Source organism: Pseudorca crassidens, chromosome 19 (assembly GCF_039906515.1).
Source record: "Pseudorca crassidens isolate mPseCra1 chromosome 19, mPseCra1.hap1, whole genome shotgun sequence".
NCBI classification, from domain to species: Eukaryota; Metazoa; Chordata; class Mammalia; order Artiodactyla; family Delphinidae; genus Pseudorca; species Pseudorca crassidens.
This window is the reverse complement of record NC_090314.1, coordinates 20,599,691-20,619,156: the sequence shown is the minus strand read 5'-3', so window position 1 is coordinate 20,619,156 and position 19,466 is coordinate 20,599,691. Positions and strand designations below refer to the sequence as shown.

The 19,466-nt window shown below is 52.0% G+C and overlaps 1 protein-coding gene across 1 annotated transcript in view; it reads right to left on the bottom strand.

The window, feature by feature from the left end:
• The window catches only part of RHBDL3 (rhomboid like 3), a 46,502-nt gene that overhangs the window by 13,588 nt on the left and 13,448 nt on the right, over positions 1-19,466 (bottom strand). Inside the window, exons 3-7 of the mRNA XM_067717035.1 lie at positions 17,270-17,428; positions 12,988-13,212; positions 9,675-9,823; positions 7,330-7,442; positions 1,721-1,821 (exon numbers count right to left, since the gene is read on the bottom strand). Coding sequence (XP_067573136.1) covers positions 1,721-1,821; positions 7,330-7,442; positions 9,675-9,823; positions 12,988-13,212; positions 17,270-17,428 — 747 coding nt within the window. The remainder of the gene's footprint in view (positions 1-1,720; positions 1,822-7,329; positions 7,443-9,674; positions 9,824-12,987; positions 13,213-17,269; positions 17,429-19,466) is intronic.

The following is a 19,466-nucleotide window of genomic DNA, read 5'->3' as shown; positions in this document are numbered from 1 at the left end:
CTTTCTCTCTCAGTGTACAAAGGGGACTTTGGTGCAAAGAAAGGGGACGGTGCTGAGGAGCGGGCTAGGTTACAGTGGCCATAATAATGAAGAAATGGGGGTGGGACTTCCCTGGAGGTCCAGTGGTTACGACTCTGTTTCCAAGACCTCCATAAACTGCTGTCGCTGAGCATTCACACATCTGCCACGTGGGTGACGACAGTGATGGAGGAGAGAGGCGAGAGCAAGAAGACCCCAAAGAGAAGCTACTCCTTTCCTGACAGTCCCTCCTGCCCTCCCTCCGGCCCTTCTCTCCCTCCTTCCCCCCAATTTAGTGGGCACCCTCTGCCATGTGTCCAGCCCTACTCCAGGCACTGGGGAAAAGATGAGTAAGATCTGGGCTCTGCCTGGAGGCTCCTGGGCAAGTGGGGGCATCGGACAGGGTGAGCCAAGCACTGCCAGTGACTCCTCTTTCAGCCTCCAAACTTCAGACTGCTTCTAAAACAAGGAAGCCGTCTTGACCTCCTCTGAGACTACCAGGTGGCTTCCAATTGCTCGCCTTGAAGATCCTGTCTCTATTCTGAGTCTACCCCGGCCTCTTCTGTGGGGAGTCAGGAATTAAGTTCACACTTATACTGAGTGGCTATTTTCACTTTATGTCATTGATCCCATCTCATCCCATTTCACAGATGTAGACACTGAGGCACAAAGCAGTAAACTCATTTGCCCAAGGTCACTCTTTAGGAAGTGGGTAGCTGGGATTCAGATCTAGGAGGAATAACAGCTCCTGCTCTTAGCGAGTTACACTAGATTGCTTTTCGGGAAAAGGCAAGGAAGAGCATGAGAAATGGAATGACGGCGTCCAGTCGCTTTGAAGGGCTGGTGGAGGAGAGCAACACTAGAATGACTGCCAGGAGATGTGGGTTCATGTCCCCATTTTGCCACAGATTTGATTGTGGCTTTGGACAAATCACTTAACCTCTCAGAGCCTTCTTTCCTGTTTGGGACTTTTGATGAGATCATCTCTAAGATCCCTTTACTTTTTTTTTTAAATTTTTGGCTGCGTTGGGTCTTTGTTGCTGCAAGCGGGCTTTCTCTAGTTGTGGTGAGTGGGGGTTACTCTTCGTTGCGGTGCGCGGGCTTCTCATTGCTGTGGCTTCTCTTGTTGTGGAGCATGGGCTCTCGGCGCACGGGCTTCAGTAGTTGTGGCATGCAGGCTCAGTAGTTGTGGCTCACGGGCTCTAAAGCGCAGGCTCAGTAGTTGTGGCACACGGGCTTAGTTGCTCTGAGGCATGTGGGATCTTCCCGGACCCGGGCTCAGACCCGTGTCCCCTGCATTGGCAGGCGGATTCTTAACCACTGCACCACCAGGGAAGTCCCTAAGATCCCCTTACTTTTAACAGCCAATGACAAACAACAAGTTACAATTACAACGCATGCTAGTGGTCAAGGATTTAAACTTTTTAAAGTCACTGAGTAGCAAACAGTTGGAATAGGAAGATGGGCAAAGCCATGGCTGGAGAAAATATGAATCATATATGGAAGGGTCTCACTGGAAGTATCCCGGCAGAGGGCGAGGAGTGTCCTTAAACTCAGCTACTGGCCAAGGCCACCTGGTGCTTGCCAAGCCCGGGCTGGAGCGTGAAGGAGGATCTAAAACCCAGCTCCAACAGATTAACGCCAGGCCCAGTGACAGCAGAGGGGAGGCCAAGAGAGGGCTGCTGGGACAGGGGGTGCTCACCATCACGATGTTGGCCAGATGGGCAGAGACAAGCGCATACACCCCTCCAGAGGAGCCCACCACGGGTGCGGTCATGTCGGCCACAGACACCGCCAAGGACCCTGGTACAGAGAGAGATGGAGAACTCAAGGATGTTGGAGTCGGCTCCCCACCCCAGTCCCAGGCCCTCGGATGCTGCAGCCTCGGGGCTGAGACCCCAGAGCAAGAGGCTCGCTCTCTTCCTCCCTTGATCGCCTGTCACCTCGGAGCTTCCTAGAAGATTCATTTATGGCTGAAAGAACCACTTGGTTCAAACTTCTCCTTTTACAGCTGGGAAGCAAAGCCTCAAGGAGAGAAGTGACTTGCCCAAAGTAGAACTCTGCCACCCAGATCATCTTGCCTGGCAATCCAGCCTCCCCTTGTGCTATCTCAGGGTTCTGAGCAACGACAAAAATAGTAGCAGTAGTTCTTGCAGAAACAGCCACCGCTTATGGGGCACTGTGTGTCAGACACCGGCCAAGTATTTTACAGACATCCTTCCCTTTGACCCTCAAGCCCACCCTCTGAGGCAGGCACTAGTAGCCTCACTGCAGAGATGAGGCTGAGCCCAGAGTCACCTGGTAGGAAGGGCTGGAGCCAGGATATGAGTCCAGGTCTCCCTGACACATGTGTGCTCTCGGCCTCTCTAGCAGCCACTCCCCAAAATGGGTCAGAGGTCAACCTCCACCCTCTACCCTCGCTCTCCTCAACAGCATCCAAAAACCTGCCTAGCATCACCTCCAACCAAGTGAAATGACAACAGGCCAACAGGACCTCCAGAGCGGGGCTTCTCTGGAGGAAAAACGTCCTTGAGAAGTCCCGGGGAAGAGAGAAAGATGATGTCATACCCTCTGGGGGAAAGGAATGGTGGACTCTTGGTCCGGGGGATGATAAACTTTCATCCTGGGAGGGAAGCCGGGCAGAGAAGATGGGAAATGCGTTGTTCTGGTCTCGTTTAAGTGTGATCAATGCTTTGGCTTTCAGGGAAGGACACAGGAGACTAAAAATAACTGGGAGTTAGAACCCAGGGCTCAGAGGATGAGAGGTGGCTGGCCTGGGTGAGTGTGCAGAAATCACCACTGGAAAATGCCCGCAGGCTCAGAAGCCAATTAGCTGCTGCCTGGGTGGAGAGAAGAGGGACAGGCAGAAGGCCAGATTCTGCAGGCCCTACAGGGCTGGAGGGTTCACTACTTAGCAGGAGGCAAGGTCCGGCCCGGGAACCAGAGTGCCTGACACCCTGGGCGTGGAGAGGCCCCTGCAACGTCATGTGCCTTCTCCCTGGCTTGCCGTCACCCCCAGACCACTCTCAAGGCTTCTTGTCTCACTGAGATCCTTGGAGGAAGAGATTCCCACAACAGATTCTTAGTCTCAAGGGGGATGTCATCTCTCAGGAAAATACAAACCATCATGAACTAAGGACACCCAAGTCCTTCTCCCCTCCCAGGGCAACTATAAATCTTTCTTCTCCCCTTTCATGCTTTCCCTCTGGCTTTAATTAGGTATTGATCTATTGTCAGATAACTTTCTTTTTTTTTTTTTTAACTGCCTAGCCATGGGGTCAGCCCTATATAACAGGAAAAAGAAAAAGAAAAAAATCCCAGGGTGGCCAACGGGCAGGCAGCAGGATCTGCATGACAAAGGATTCCCACGCTCTCACCCTCCCTGGCGGCAGGGCTGGCCGCAAAGGCTGCACTGCAGGGCTGCACAGGGCTGGCTGCCCATTAATTACCGTCTGGCCAGAGGAAGCCCCAGCCTCCTCGGGGCTGGCCTCTCTCCTCCACGTGAGTCCCCACAAACCGGGCCAGATTCTGCTCCCTCGGCCTCCCTGGTGGGATCCACCAGGACAGGGAGGCGGCAGGGAAGCCCCCAGGGTCCAGCTTCCGTGCACTGACCTTTCCCTCACCCTAAGGATGGATGAGAGTCCTGACCCCAGGACCAGAGGTCAGTCTGGATTGTGGCAGGATTATGGGATGGGGGCGTGGCTGGTTACTTGTGTGACCCTGGGCACAGCTCCTGAATTCTTTGGGCTTCAGTCTTCACATCTGTGAAATGTGGAGGTTAGTCTAAGGCTTTCTAACTTTTGAACAGTGAGACACTGTTTTCAAAGAAACCTGACTCACACCCCTACCCCATGGTGCAGAGAGCTGCTCTGACTGAATGGGGATGGGACCTGGGGAGTAAAGTTTGCCACCCACTGGAGGGCATCTCAAGGGTTCCTTCCAGATCAGAAATACTGAAATAATCCAAGTCTTGGCCTAAGATCCAGGTTCTGAGGTTCGGATCCTGGTTCTAGAATCTGGAAGGTGACAATCTGGATCCACCTGCCCTCCATTTGTGGTAGAAAGACTTTCCTTGGGCTTCCCTGGTGGCGCAGTGGTTGAGAGTCCACCTGCCGATGCAGGGGACGCGGGTTCGTGCCCCGGTCCGGGAAGATCCCACATGCCGCGGAGCGGCTGGGCCCGTGAGCCATGGCCGCTGAGCCTGCGCGTCCGGAGCCTGTGCTCCACAACGGGAGAGGCCACAACAGTGAGAGGCCCGCGTACCGCAAAAAAAAAAAAAAGAAAGACTTTCCTTAAGTGACTGCAGATTAGACCTGGACTATAGGGGCTAAGAGAGGTCAAGTATAAATGTATGTATGCATATCAATAAAGTAAGACAGGTCATCCCAGGACAGAAAGCCAGGGCCAGGCAGGATTCCCGATGAACGGAATGGATCACAGTTCAATAAAGGCCAGTGTGAACTCCTGGAGGTCATGGGGGCAGAGGACGGGGAGAGAAAGGCGAGCCGGAGTGACAGGCCACACCTGTACACAGCAGCAAACCAAAGGATCAGTGCTAGTCAGGGCTATGAATTCTCCCCCGAAACCCTGGGTCCATGCCAGCACGGGGATGAATTGGTGACTTTGCCATAATGCACAGCTGCGATAATTTTAGCCTGGAAAATTTAAAGCAGGTGTTCTCCAGCGTCTCCCTTAGCCGTTAAAAAAACCCCAAACAAATCCAAATAAAAATTGGCAGAACATCTACCTTTAAGCAGTACAACTTTATTTATGTATGTACTCTTTCACTTAGCTTACAAATATCTGTTGCTTACCATGTACCAAACCCTGTGCTAGGCTCTGGGGATGCATCCATCGCTTCTGATCTATATAATCTGTCATAAAGCTGGGCAGAGCAGCGAAGAGACTGGATCTTAAAGTATTTAAACTCAGCCCTGTAATCATTAGCCGGAAGTGAGATGCATGTTGGCTTCAAGCATTGGCTAGAAGCGCCGGGCGGAGGAAGGGTTTCCACTCCAGTTCTAGGGCTTCTTGGCTGTGCAAATAGAGTCATTTTACCTCTTTGCACTGCCTATAAAATGGGGGTGTCAGCACCTACCTCATAGGAATGTTGTGATGAGAAGAGCAGATAACATACGTGCGAACCATTTATCACGTACCTGGACTACTAGATACGCTCAGCAGAGGTTAGTTATTGTTACAAAATGCGATGGCCTTGGATTTGGAATATTTTCATTGGGCAGGAATTAGAGAGCAGGGGTCAATGTCTATTAAGATCTCCCTTGGTTTCTGACAAATTATGTGCATAAAGGATAAGGCGTGCCTTTTAATTCTCGTAACACTGTGATAGTGTTAGAGCACAGCCTTTGAGGTCAGACAGCCTGGATTAGAGCCCAGCTCCACCACTTATGACTGTATCTTCTTAGGCAAGTCACTTAGCGTCCCTAAGTCTCGGTTTCTGTATCTGTAACAGATGGAGAGTTAACAGTTCCCGCCTCATGGAGTTGTGGGGATTAAAAACAGCCTGCACAGGACAGCCACCTGGAAAGTATTGGCTATCCGGTCAGGGTCTGGCTGTCTGAACAGGACCCCTTCTCTGAGGAGGGATGCACACAGAGCAGAGAGGGAGGAAGGGGTACAGGCAGGTCAATCAACTCAATCCCGGAGATCAGCGATTTGATATGCGGTGACCAGAATGCCCTCTGCTCTGAATCAATGACTCAGATAGAACAGCACATGTAATTTGCTTTGCAATACAGCCCCACACCCTCAGGTTTAGTTGGAAAGCCCCCGTCTGCCTTTACACCATCTCCTTCTGCACTGGCATCACTGGGAAGTGACACCTGCACTGTCTTCCCGCTGGGTGTCATCTGGTTTGGGCGAGGCCTGAGTCATCTTGAATCTATGTCTGTCTTCTAGGTTACTGGCACTCCCATCTAATTAACTACCAACTGCAAGTGTTACGAGCATCTTTCCTGTTCCTCGCCATTAACCATCTGGGTCTCTGAGTATGTCGGCATGGAAAATGTGGCTCTAAATCCCCAGATGTCGACACTCAGGGGTGTGTCAGTGGCTAAGTAAGTCTGGCACACAGAGATGTTCATCAGACCTTTCTTCAAGGATGCAGAAGGTGCTGGATTCTGGGAGAAGCTGGTGTGAGTGCTGTCCAAGGTGCCAAGTTTTTAACCTCAGCACAGGAGTGAAGGAGACAGCGCTGGGCCAATCTCCCAGGCTGAGAGTTCACGAACTAGCAGACCAGCCTCTCATGGGATGGGGGTGTGTGGTGGGACCCTTCCCTCTTTGATTCCTGAAGTCATTCCACTTACTTCCAGGGTCCCTGCCTGACCACTGTTTACAAAGCTGACGCTGCCCTGCTCTCCTGATGACAACTTCAATGCCACTCAGAAAGGATTAAGATCTTACTTAAACGTACACACAAAGCTCCCCTGGGTACAGCTGTCAGTGGGGAAGAGCTGAGGCGGCAAACCTTGTAGAGAGAAAAGCCAGCGATAAAGGTGGAAACATCACGAGGGAGATCCCTCTGTTCAGAAGCCCAGTTGGTGCAGACTTTTCCTGCAGAAATCTGCTCTGCTCTCCCCACCTCATCCCAGTGCACCTCCCCTGCCACTGGGGAGGGGGATAGGGGGCTGGCCACTACCCTCAAGCCCACAATGATCACTATCATCACCTGCCATGTGCGATGAGCCAGCCAGGGCCCCAGACTCCTCCAGCTGGCACGAGTGCCCACTACCTCCTAGGCCAGACTCTCTCCGGCCAGCCGTGGGTCAATCAAGGGCCAGCCCGGGCAGAGGCAAGATCCCCCTTAGGGTACAGGTGCTGGCCTGGCCAGGGGAGGTACCTGGTTCCACCCACTCCTTGGATGTCCCCACAGGGATCTCACCTCCCGTGCACGGTTTATTTCATCCTTCACCTCACTCTGCCCTCCTCACGCCTGGCAGGCAGATCTCATCAGTTCCCTCTTAAAGCTTAACAGGGCCAAGAGAAGGTAACGCATGTCCCCAGGTTCACACAGCTGCAGCACGGCAGTGTGAAGACTGAAACTCCGGTCAGTCTGCCTGTTCCAAATCCTGTGCTCTCCCCTCCTTTGTCATCACATGCCTCCCTCTCTGGGTGGCAGGTCCCTTTCCAGTATCCCCAGGGAAGTGGGGAGATTTGCCTGGAGGCCAAGCCTAGTAGTCAGGAGCCTGGATGGTGAGGGTCCTCTGGAAGTTGGGGCTTGCTTGACCTCATGGGGTCTCCTAGCCGCCCTGGGGAGGTTCACCCCTGGGGACACGGGGCCCACCTGCCTACCTGCCACGACACCGGCCACATAGACAAGCGCAATGCGGGTTGCTCCGTGCACCATCTCCAGGGGTACCCCCACCAGGAGCTGCAGCACCACGTTGAGTCCCAGGTGTTCTATCCTGTACAGAGAGATCACATTCATTCATCCATTCATCTAGCATGCCACGATGCTGGGGATCCAGGAGTGAACAAGACCCTATAGCTGGGAGACCTGGTGGTCCAGTGGTTAGGACTCAGTGCTTTCACTGCTGTAGCCCGGGTTCAGTCCCTGGTTGGGGAACTGTGATCCCACAAGCTGCGCTGCATGGCCAAAATTAAATTAAAAAAAAAAAAAGACCCTATAGCTGCCTTTGAGGAGCTCACAGTCTAGGGGGTGGAGGGGAAGGAATTGCAATGCAGACAGACCATTTTAGAGTGTTCCTTCCACCCTCCCTGCCAGCTGGGACAGGAACACAGGTACAGGGCTGGGGGGTGACTGGCAGTGTCTGCACTTGCCAATGAGGGGCTAACAACGGTCAAGATCCAGCAACTCTAGGGAGGGTGGGAGGGAGGGAGACGCAAGAGGGAAGAGATATGGGAACATATGTATATGTATAACTGATTCACTTTGTTATAAAGCAGAAACTAACACACCATTGTAAAGCAATTACACTCCAATAAAGATGTAAAAAAAAAAAAAAAAAAGATCCAGCAACTCCATCAGTTGACACAAGAGAAGCTGAGGCTGTGTGACTTAAAGTCACACAGCTGGTCAGTGGTCAGGCTGGGACCACGGCCCTGATCTCTGATGTGCGGGACCTGGTCCATTATCCAGGCTACTCAGTCGCTCTGGCTCGCTACTGTATTTGTAAGAGAAAGATGTTTTCCAAACAAGTGCAAGCATGAAAGATATCGTTAGAGCTTAGTATATCCAAGTTATCCTCCAGTCCCTGTGGTGTCCAGATCTTGGCTCACGAGGAGACTGAAGCGTAAAGGGCCTCCCCGCCCCTGCTCCTCAGCCTGTGAAGCTGAAGCTGGGACACAGCAGGCAAGGCATCCATCTGCTCAGGCTCAGAGTGGAGACATCCATCAACAACCATCCAGAAGTCTCCTCACGCCAAAGCACCCTTCCCAGCACGTGCAGCCAGTTAGGGGGTGGCTCTTGTGCCCCCTTCAGCGGCTCAGCAGGAAGGGAGGCTCACAGTGGAGCTTCCTCTTGGCCACTGTGGGTCTTTCTGCCAAGGAAAGAGCCATGGGGGCCGGGATAATCCTCTCCCCATTGGCAATCCCGGGGACAGGCACCCACAGGGCTTTTCCATCACTTCTCTAGAAGAGTCTGTAGAAGACACCGCAGAGGTCTGGTGTCTGGGGACTCTGATTTCCCAACTCCATGCTTCTACTATGTAAAAACAGTCTCCAGCCAAGACCATGCTCTTCAAGGGACTTGGACCTGGGTGGCCGCCTGGTCCTTATCACGGGGTAGGAGGTACCACTGAGAACTGATTGCGCTCCAGGCCCCAAAAAAGGCCACACAGCTCTACAAACAGAAACTTTAAGTATTGCCAGAGTTCCTCAAGAAGACTCATGCCACCATATTGCGAGACCTCCTTTCAATAAATCTGTCCTTTATTTCACTTATGGGGCACTCACACACATGGTTTATGGACAATGAACCTGGTGGTGGACCACATTTCCCTCTTTGCTTTGGCCGCTAGGAAGTTCAGAATAAATTTATAACCCACTTACAGCAAGTACATAGCATCACATGCTGTGTATATGCTAAAAAGCTCTCTGCTGGCTTTTTAGCATTTTCCTCTCTCTATTTTCCCTTTCCTATACACTTTTTTTTTAAATAAATTTATTTACTTTATTTATTTATTTTTTGGCTGCCTTGGGTCTCCGTTGCTGTGCACAAGCTTTCTCTAGTTGCAGCGAGTGGGGGCTGCTCTTCATTGCGGTGCATATGCTTCTCATTGAGGTGGCTTCTCTGGTTGAGGAGCACAGCCTCTAGGCACGCGGGATTCAGTAGTTGTGGCACACAGGCTCAGGAGTTGCAGCTCGCAGGCTCCGGACGCGCAGGCTCAGCGGCCATGGCTCACGGGCCTAGCTGCTCCACGGCATGTGGGATCTTCCCAGACTAGGGCTCAAACCTGTGTCCCCTGAATCGGCAGACGGACTCCCAACCACTGCGCCACCAGGGAAGCCCCTCCCATACACTCTTAATAATTTACTCATACAGTTTGGTATTAGATAAGTTTCAAGAAGCCACCTCAAATCCTGTGTCCAGGTAGATAAAAATAAAAAATATATTTCAATCCAGGCTCTCTGGACCAGTTATTTTCCCACAGGGACTCTAGATAGAGTGTACTCACCCCGCATGCATGAAGATGTAGGTCAGGTAACGCCAAGCCTGTGCTCGGAGCTGTGGATGGTAAACCAGTGAGTTCTTCAGGTATCGTGGATGGGTTACCTGCAGCACAAACTGGTCCAGCGACACCCCATTATAGAGGAAAAAGGCAACCTGGATGAGAGCACAGAATGAAGAGAGCCTGTTACTAGGTGTGAAACTGCCCAGGAACCCCTCTTGTGCTGACCTTTGGAATCCCTACGGAAGGAGGGACATCCCGACGACTAGAGCCAAGCTAGCTCTGCACCATCTCTTACCCCACTTCTGTTCGATTATTTTGTTAAATGTTCACAAAATGGTCTCTGCCCACATTTCCTCGGTGTTAAGCAGGAAGGGTTTGTAGGATTTTAAACTTTAATTCAGATAATAACTCACATACCCACTTGGGGGCTGAGGCAATTCCACGTAAGTTGATTAAAAAAAAAAAACTGTGGTAAAATACACATAAGGTAAAATTTACCATCTTAACCATTTTAAGTGTACCGTTCAGTGGTATTAAATACATTCATAATGTGCAACCACCACCAACATCCATTTACAGTATTCTTTTCATCTCGTAAAACCAAAAGAAACTCTGTACCCATTAAACATTAATGCCCATACCCTGCCTCCCAGCCCCTGGCAATCACCATTCTGCTTTCTGTTTCTATGAATTTGACTACTCCAGGGACTGCATATAAGTGGAATCATACAGTATTTGTCTTTTGTGATTGGTTTATTTCACTCAGCATAACGTCATCAAGCTATAGCCCTGTTGTAACACATGTCAGAATTTCCTTCCTAATAATCCTCTGTATGTATCTACCACATTTTGTTTATCCATTCATCTGTCAACGGACACTTGGGTTGCTTCCACCTTTCAGCTATTGTGAACAATGCTGCTATGAACATGGGTGTACAAATATCTCTCTGAACCCCTGTTTTCAATTCTTTGGGGTATACACCCAGAAGTGGAATTGCTAGACCATGTAATTCTGTTTAATTTTTTTGAGGAACTGCCATACTGTTTCCCACAGTGGCTGTACCATTTTCCATTCCCACCAACAGTACACAAGTGTTTCAATCTCTTTGAATTCTCACCAACACCTCACATAATTGTTCTTTTTTTTTTTGGCTGCACTGTGTGTCATATGGAACTTCCCCATCCAGGGATTGAACCTGTGCCCCCTGCAGTGGAAGCGTGGAGTCTTAACCACTGGACCGCCGGATAAGTCCCACATAAGTTAATTTTAAAGATGACTGATATGTACTTGTTTAAGCCCTAAGAGAGTATTTATTTGAACTATTTTTTCCTGGAACTCTTTTTCTTTCTTTAAATATTATTTATTTATTTGGTTGCGCTGGGTCTTAGTTGCAGCAGGTGGGCTCCTTAGTTGCGGCTTGCCAGCTCCTTAGCTGTGGCATGTGAACTCTTAGTTGCGGCATGTATGTGGGATCTAGTTCCCTGATGAGGGATAAAACCCAGACCCCCTTCACTGGGAGCATGCCACCAGGGAAGTCCCCTGGAACTCTTTCTAGAATGCCTTAATTTTAAGGATGTCTCAGGTATTGATCTGGGCTATAGGAGCGATGTCTTCTCCAGTAACTGATAGGGGTTTTGCTCCTATACTAAATGGTCCCAAATTCTTGTGTTTCTTTACGACTCACGTTTGCTTTTACATTTTCTTTTGTCCTCTCCCGCAATGCCTGGGTCTCAGCATGTTGTTGACCAGGTACTACAACAAGGTTCTTACTTCCTATTGTTGGTTGGTAGGGGGCCCCTTCTAGTAGCTTCCCACCATGTTCACTCTGTTATGGACTCAGAAAACCAGGTTACTAGAACTGTATGTAAAACAAAAAACTTGGGCTTTAGTATAAGGACTCTGAAACAGTTATTTCATCATTTTCCAGTTTCTTCTAGATTGGTGGCTTGAGATTACACAGCTGAGGTTTCTGAAAATCTGAAACCAATCTGGACACAAGATCTGACTCCTCTGGATGACCTTGGGCAAATTATTTTAATTTACTGGTCCTCAGTTTCCCCATCTGGAAATGGGGATACTAATTCTTACACTTCCACGGTGATCATGAGGTTTAAAAACGATAAAGTACGTGAGGAGCAGGCATGCACTGAGGGAAGGCAGCTGTAATTAGTGTGTGGCTAAGCCCTCCTGGGCTGAGCCTGGGAATGGCTCAGGCCTCCCAGCAGCTGGACTCCCGGGGCTCTCTGGGAGCCATTCTGTTCACCTAACACCATGGGTACAGGTGGCCTGGGAGCAAATACAGCTTCCAAGACAGCTTGTTATTATTGGTCCTCAAATAGAAGTTAATAAGTAGACCAACACAGTAAGTGCTTGGAAAACAAGTCCAAGAATATCTCAGAAAAATCACAACTTCCACACGTACTTGGATGAAGCCAGAGCAACACAGGAGCTCTAGCCTGCAATCCAGATATTATGACTTAGAAAAAAAGAAGAGGGACGCCATGAAGCTTAATGATCCTGCAGTTTGATTCAGCAGGAACTTTACAAGAACATATGCAGGGGCGGTAAGTAGGCCCCTGGTTCTGGAAGAGAAACGATGGAGATTATTAAACGCCCAAGGGAAGCCAAGCATTGGTTAGTTCAAGAGCTGGGGTTGGGAGGCCCGCTGGTTCTTGGGCTGAGGAGCAGAACGCATTCAGAGTTCCTCATACAGGAGCGCTGATGCAGAAGGCGGTACTTGGATTCTGCTGCATAAGCATGAGACTTTTAGGATAACAATAGGTATGGATGATTTCCTAAGGGGAGAATGTTCTTGCAAAATACATGAAGCCCACATCTACCTGTTCATATAGGCTCCCTCCCATATGTATTTGTGCAATGCTTTTGTGTTCAGAAAGCACCACCTGCCCTTCTCTGGCTCTAAATAGGGGAGTCCTGTGGGAAAAGGAGGGCAGGTCTGGTTATTCCTACTTTACAGGTGTCCCAGGGGAGCACATGACTCGTCCACGTTACTCACTCCAGGAGGAACTAAAAGAAGGTGTCTTCATGAGTTAGCCTGGCTAAATCCCCCGAATCAATGAACTACTGACATTGTTTTTGCTGCTGTTGGTTTTGGTGGAGGTGGTCACATGGGGATTTTGCTGCAGGGCGTATTGCTTAAAGTAATGATCTCTGTAATCTCTCTACGGTCCGGGGGTTATAACAACACTTGCATGCCTTGTAACAGGGCCTGACTTGCAGTGACTTGCCCTTCCCCTCATGATCTCAGATATCCTCTTGACCCTCCGGCAGCCCCTTCCCCACCCTCGTCCTTGCCTCCAGCAGCGTTACTGTGATCATGAACCAGGGCGGTGGGCAGCAGGTGTAGCTGTCGTAGTACCACTTCCGGTCAATCTCCCGGGGCAGGGTCTCGTATGCCACGTGGCGGATCAGTCGCTGGGAGAAGTTCAGCCCCTTCTCCTCCAGCAGGGCCTTGCTGCAGAGCCTGCGGTTGCCCTGCAAGATGGCCTGGCGGAAGCTGTTGGACCGCTTGTTGCTCATCTACACAGGAAACAGGGCAGGGGAGGGGGGTCAGAACCGGAGTCTCAGGGGAGCCCCATCCCGTTTTCCCAGCCAGCACATTCCTTAGCCCAACCAGGCCTGATTCTACCTTCCTCTTTCTTCTGTAATAATAGTTAACAAGAAGTTAAATGTAATAGTTAACAAGAAGCAATATTCACTGAGCTCTTATGTGTCAGGGGCTGTTCTAAGCACATCACAGCTTGGCTCATTGATGCAACTAGTCTGCCTGCTAGATAAAGACCATGAACATCCCCATTCCGCCAGACAGGAGACCAAAGCATAGAGAGTTTTAGGAATCCATCAAGTTCAAACCCAGTAGGGCTCCAGAGCCTGTATTCATATCCCTTCCACCCACTTGTCCATTATCCATCACAATTTCCTGAGCAACTACTAAGCATCAGGTGTTGCCAGACATGGGGATACAGTGGTGCTCAAGACAGATAAGTAACCAGCAATAAGTAACGGTTCAGAGTGAAGGCTGCTGTGGGAGCACACAGGAAAGAGTCCAACCCGGTCCCAAGGTAGTCAGGGAGGGCTTCCTGAAGGAGGTGGCATGGGTGAGAACTGAAGGATAAGTAGGGGTCAGCATCCTTGGTCCCCGGAACCAGAAACCAAAGCTGTGCTTGTGGAAGATCATCAGCCCTGAGTGCCTCCAAGGGAACTGTGATGCTCAGGGAGCCCCAGGACTGGCCCCTCCCCAGGCAGAGTCCTGGCTGCCTCACCCAGCGGTCAGCCTGACCCCCAGAGATCAGAGGCGGTCCTACTGACTTCCAGCCTCCCAAGGCTTCTGTTATCTCCCACCCACCCTCCACGACCACACTCTAGACCCTTCCTACGGGGAGATGTCCTAAAGACACAGCTCTCCCAACCCCAGAGCTCACAGTGCCACCAGGGGCTGCTCTGTGGTTGCTGGGTGGGGATTATCTATATATTCCCGGGACTGTGGGCCCAGCAGGGACATCAGGTTAAAACTGAAGGCGGGAGTCCAGACAGGGCTGGGGAGGTGAGCCAGCCCAACCAAGGCACATGGGTTTGAAGCCCTGTCAGGGGGCAGGGAGCTGGGGAGGATCTGGGTTCAGACCAGGCCAGGTGGAACAAGCCTCCATCTGCAGTGCCCCGTCCCCTCTCCTGGGTTCGGCACACACCTGAAAAACCTGGCTTAAGCCTCCCTCATCCAGCAGGCCTTCCTGGATGAACCCCTTCCAACGATGCCCTATTCCCATCCCCTCCACGCCTGCAAAGCTTGGGTCTGGTTCTTAGTGGCTTGGCGGTTCTGTAAATGCGGATGGGACTTGGGGCTCCATGATCACTACAAGCCCAAGATAAGACCATGTCATCAAATTAGTTTGTAGCCGTCCTCTCCCCCAATCCCTGGATGTGTACATGCACATGTGCGTGTACCACACATATACTCACAAACAATACATCTGCAAGACCCGTGGTGGGAAGGAGCTCAGCATAAACACAGGAGAAGCAGTGTGTACACACATACACACTCACCATTCAGCTGTGCCCCGATGTGCCTAGAACTGTGCCGGGCACAGCAGCAGCCATGGTCTCTGGCCTCACGGAGCATACAGGAGAGACAGATGCATAAATGGCAGCAAAAGAGGATGTCATCTTCGTTATTTGGTGTGTAGTATTATCCCCACGTTATAAAGACGGGGATGAGAGCTTGGAGAGCGTAAGTAATTTCCTCAGGGACCCACAGTTATTAAATCACAGAGTCAGGATTCAAATCCAGATCTGCCTGACTCTGGAGCCCATGCCGGCTCATGTGCAGCTTTTTTTTTTTTTTTTTTTTTTTTGCGGTACGTGGGCTTCTCACTGTTGTGGCCTCTCCCGTTGCGGAGCACAGGCTCCGGACGCGCAGGCTCAGTGGCCAGGGCTCACGGGCCCAGCCGCTCCGCGGCCTGTGGGATCTTCCCGGACCGGGGCACGAACCCGTGTCCCCTGCGTCGGCAGGTGGACTCTCAACACTGCGCCACCAGGGAAGCCCTCATGTGGAGCTTTTGTGCCAATTAGATAAGGGAGCCTTTCCTTCCAGGTGGATGCACCCATTCCAGGCCTTGCTGAACAAAGCCCAGGCCAGATTTCAGCCCCCATTCCTCTCTCTGCCCAGCATCCTTGTGCAGTCCACAACCTGCACACCCATACATGACAACCCTGGCCACTCAGCTGTAATGCAATGTGGTCTGTGCTATAAGACAGGCCTGTGCAAAGCACTGCGGGGGCTCTGGGTAAGGTTGGTTCATTCTGCCTGGGTTGGGGTGGGAAAGGGCTCACAAAGGATGCAGAGGAGTTAACCTGGTGGAAGAACATTAGAGGCAACAAAAACTTTCAAACACTTCTTCTTATTTAATCCTTGCCACAACCCTGAAGAGGGTCTCCTTTGGCTTCATTTTACAAATGGGAAAACCGGGGCTCAGTTTTGCCACTGAGTGGCAAAGGCAGAGCCTGTCGCAGGACCCAGGCCCACCTGACTCCAGCCCCTGAGCTCTCTGCCCTGCCCAGAGCTTCCCCCCTGGTGAACCCCTTCTTAGTCTTGGCCTCCAGGGCAGCCCTGCTCACAAGAATCCAGGCTATGGCTGGCTGCTCCAGCTCAGAATTCAAATAGAGAAATCTCGATGGTAACAAGTGATCTGCGGTTGCGGATTCACACGGACGACTCCACGCACCCCCAGCTGGAGAGAAGCAGCTCCCCTGGCCCAGCCATGCCCTCACTCTGCCCTGGGCTGAGCAGGGCATGCAGCAAACACGCTGGTGCTGGGGCTGTGGACGAGCCGATGCAGGCTCAACTCCGTGGCCTGGTCTTTGCTGGCACTGCTGGGTTCCCAGTCACGGGGCTCACCTCCACGGCCCATCCCATGAATCCCAACTGTCCCCAACTCCCCTGCTTACCTGAGCTCTGCACCCCCGCCCTCTGGGAGATCTGCTCCCTGGGTCCACTCTGAACAGCAGGTTTCTTCACCACTAAAAGCCCTACAGCTGCTCCCTGCAATCACGCTAACCTCTGGGCAAAGGCAGGTCCTTAATCAAGAGGCAATTAAAACAACGCCAAAGCCCACGCATCCACATCAGAGAGCAAACCTGGCACGATGGCAGGTCCTGGCTCCTCCATCACTGATGCTTTTGAATTCCAAGAGCCTGGGGACTTCACACCAGTCATTTCATGGGTGACAAGAAGAGGGGCGACTGTTTCCATTTCACCAACAGGGAAACCAAGTGGGGCCTTCCGGCCTCGTGTTCACGCTGCTAGTTCATGCAGCTTCTACTCATGTGCCATCCACCCCACAGAGGGATGCTTCCTGCTTAACCCCACTCCAATCCCGCCACAGTAGCCCCCGGGACAGCACAGCAGTAACCCCAGTGAGGAGGAAGTCCTGACTCCAAGACACCAGACCACTGGGCAGGACTCACGGGTCTCCCGTCTCCAGCCCCTCCGACAACCCAGGACAGCTGTCGGCAGGTCTGATGAGCTCAGGCCTTCACCCATGCGCCCCGTTGCTCCCGAAAGGTCTGCCCTGATCCTCCCAACATCCACTCCCCAGCTCCTCTCCTGCCAACGATAACCTCCCACCTCCCACTCCAAATCCTTCCTTTCTGTGGAAATGACCCCACTCCCAGCTCCACGGGTGGGCACTGATTGGTTTGATTCAATCAGCACAACCCACTGGCCCAATCTAGGCCAACTGGAGGAAGGAAATCCCAGGCCTCACGTGGGAGCTACCAAGTCCCTCTCCTCCCCTGCGTGGTGAGGCCTGAGGGCATGAGGGCTGGAACAGCTGCAGCCACTTTGCTGCCACGATGGCAGGGTCTGGAATTGCCTGGGGCTGTTTTGAGTAGTGCTGACACTGCAGAAAGCAGAACTGACAGATAAAGAGAAATTGGGTCCTTGGTGATTTCCTTTCACCTGCCGAAGCCTGCACTTTTTCAATGCTGCAGACCAACAGATCCCATTAATTATCCAAAAGGATCCTCTAAGCCACACCCCCAAACAGGCCTCTTCCAGTGGCGAGGGGCCCAGAGTGCTCACCAGGTTGACAAAATCCTGGTAGCCGATCTGCCCGTCGGCATGGCTGTCGGCGAGAGCCAGCAGCACCTCCCTCTTGTGCGGGTCCAGCTTGGAGCTTTGGCTCTCCAGGAGGCTCCGGAACTTACATGTGCTGATGTAGCCCGTGTTCCCAGGGTCAAACTGAGGGAGAAGCACACACAGCAGCGGGGTCAGAAGGGCTCCGTCTCCCTCTCCACACTGCCCCGGGTGCCCCATCACCGTCACCACTCACAGCTCCTGTCTCCAGCCCTCTGCTGACAGAGGGCTAGGCGGCATCTGGGATGTTTCCAAGGCCCCCGGGGGAAACATCCAAATAGGGCGGACAACCACTTACAACCCTAGAAGGCCCTGGAGACCTTTGAGATCGCCCAGCGCAGCCCTGTGGTGCGTGGAGAAGGGAAACGGAGGTTCAGAGAGGTTATTACTCTGCCCTTACTCTTGACCCTGGACAAGGGGAAAGAGGGAATGAAAAGGCGATGAGTAGAGGAACATGAGGAAATCTGGGGCCTGGGGCAGAGGGACTGAGCGGGGAAGGCACGAGGCCCCGGGCAGCGGGGAGCACAGCCTGGACAGCGCTTCCGCATCTGCCTGCCAGCCCCTCTCCCACGCCTGCACCCACGTACACCCCACAACCTGCACACGGGGCTCCCCAAAGACACTGCGCTCTGAGTGTTTGGTTGTTTTTCTTTATTTTTGGGCCATGCCACACAGTATGTGGGATCTTAGTTCCCAGACCAGGGATCGAACCCGCGTTCCCTGCATTGGAAGCTCGGAGTCTTAACCACTGGACCACCAGGGAAGTCCCTGGTTGGATTTTTGACGCTGCCCTTTTCCCTCTGCAGCTTTGCACACGTGGGCACCTCTGCCTAAGACTCCCTCTCTCCCCTTGTCTCCCTGGGAGACTCCGACTCACCCTTCCGACTCCTCAGATGTCCCGCGTCCAGGGAGCCTTCCCCCAACACACGATCTGCATCCCCTGCATGTCAGACTGCCCTCTGGCCTCCACCCTGCACTGGCCTCCATTTTCAACTCCTTGCAGGTCGGTGCACAACTTTCCCCGGGGCTTAGAGCACAGAGCCGGGCAGAGTCGGCACTCAGTGAAGATTTGTTGGGTGAACAAGTGGATGTTTGGGTGAAAAGACAGATACCCATTTTCCAAGGAAAGGCTCACAGGTTCAGTTAGAAAAGGGGCTTATTCATCTCTCCCAGAGAAGCACATAAGCTTTCTGTCACCCTTCCATCGCCTCTCCTTCCCTGCAGAGCCCAGTGTCCCCACTCAGTACACACTAACGAGCTGCCAGGTTGCCCAGGGAAGTCCTGTTCACAAACCTCGTCCCCACATGAATTCACTGCACACGGAGGTGCTGCTGAGATTTTAAAAGGCAGACAGACGTCCGCGTGTGCATGACAAGGGAGCCCGAAGACCGAACCCACCTTTCCCTCTTTTCTGGATAAGGTCAGTGAAGACTATTTTCGGAAGGCTGATGCTGTGTGCAGCCTGTCTAAGACAATCCAGGAGAAAGAGCCAAGAGTCACAAGTCATGACTCCTTCAATTCTCCCCAGAACTCAACGAGAGAGGACCTCTCTAATGAGGCCTATTTAAACATCTGCCTGTGTACCCAATCCTCCACCCAAAATACCAGATTTCAGGGATGACACCTCTTCGGTTCCCACCATCGAGTACTTTAGGAAACTCACCTACCCTCCGTTCCAGAAAGACCTTTACGAGTAAAAACGCCTAATATTTGCTGAGTGTTTTCATGGGGCCAAACATCACACCAAGCACTTCATGTAAATATATGATTTCTTTGATCTCCTACCGCGACCTTATGAGCGGGTCCTATGATTAGATCTCCATGTCACAGATAAGGAAGCAGAGACACTGGAAAACGAGCACAGAGAGGTTAAGTGACATGTCTGCAAGTGGCAGAGCCAGGATTCCAGACCCGGGCAGCCCGGCACTGCCTCTAACCACTGGCTGCTGCTGACCGTCAGCCTCTAGGGCCTCTGCTCTGCTGCTCAGAAGCCAAATGTCAAAGGTCAAAGAGGTGAGTGCAGGCCCGGGAGCGGAGGGGCTCCAGGAGCCTCACGGGCCCACTCCACACAGATTTTTTAAGCAGGAAAGAGCTCAAACAGCAACAGTTCTGATCTCCTTATAGCTCAGACAGGAAATGACGC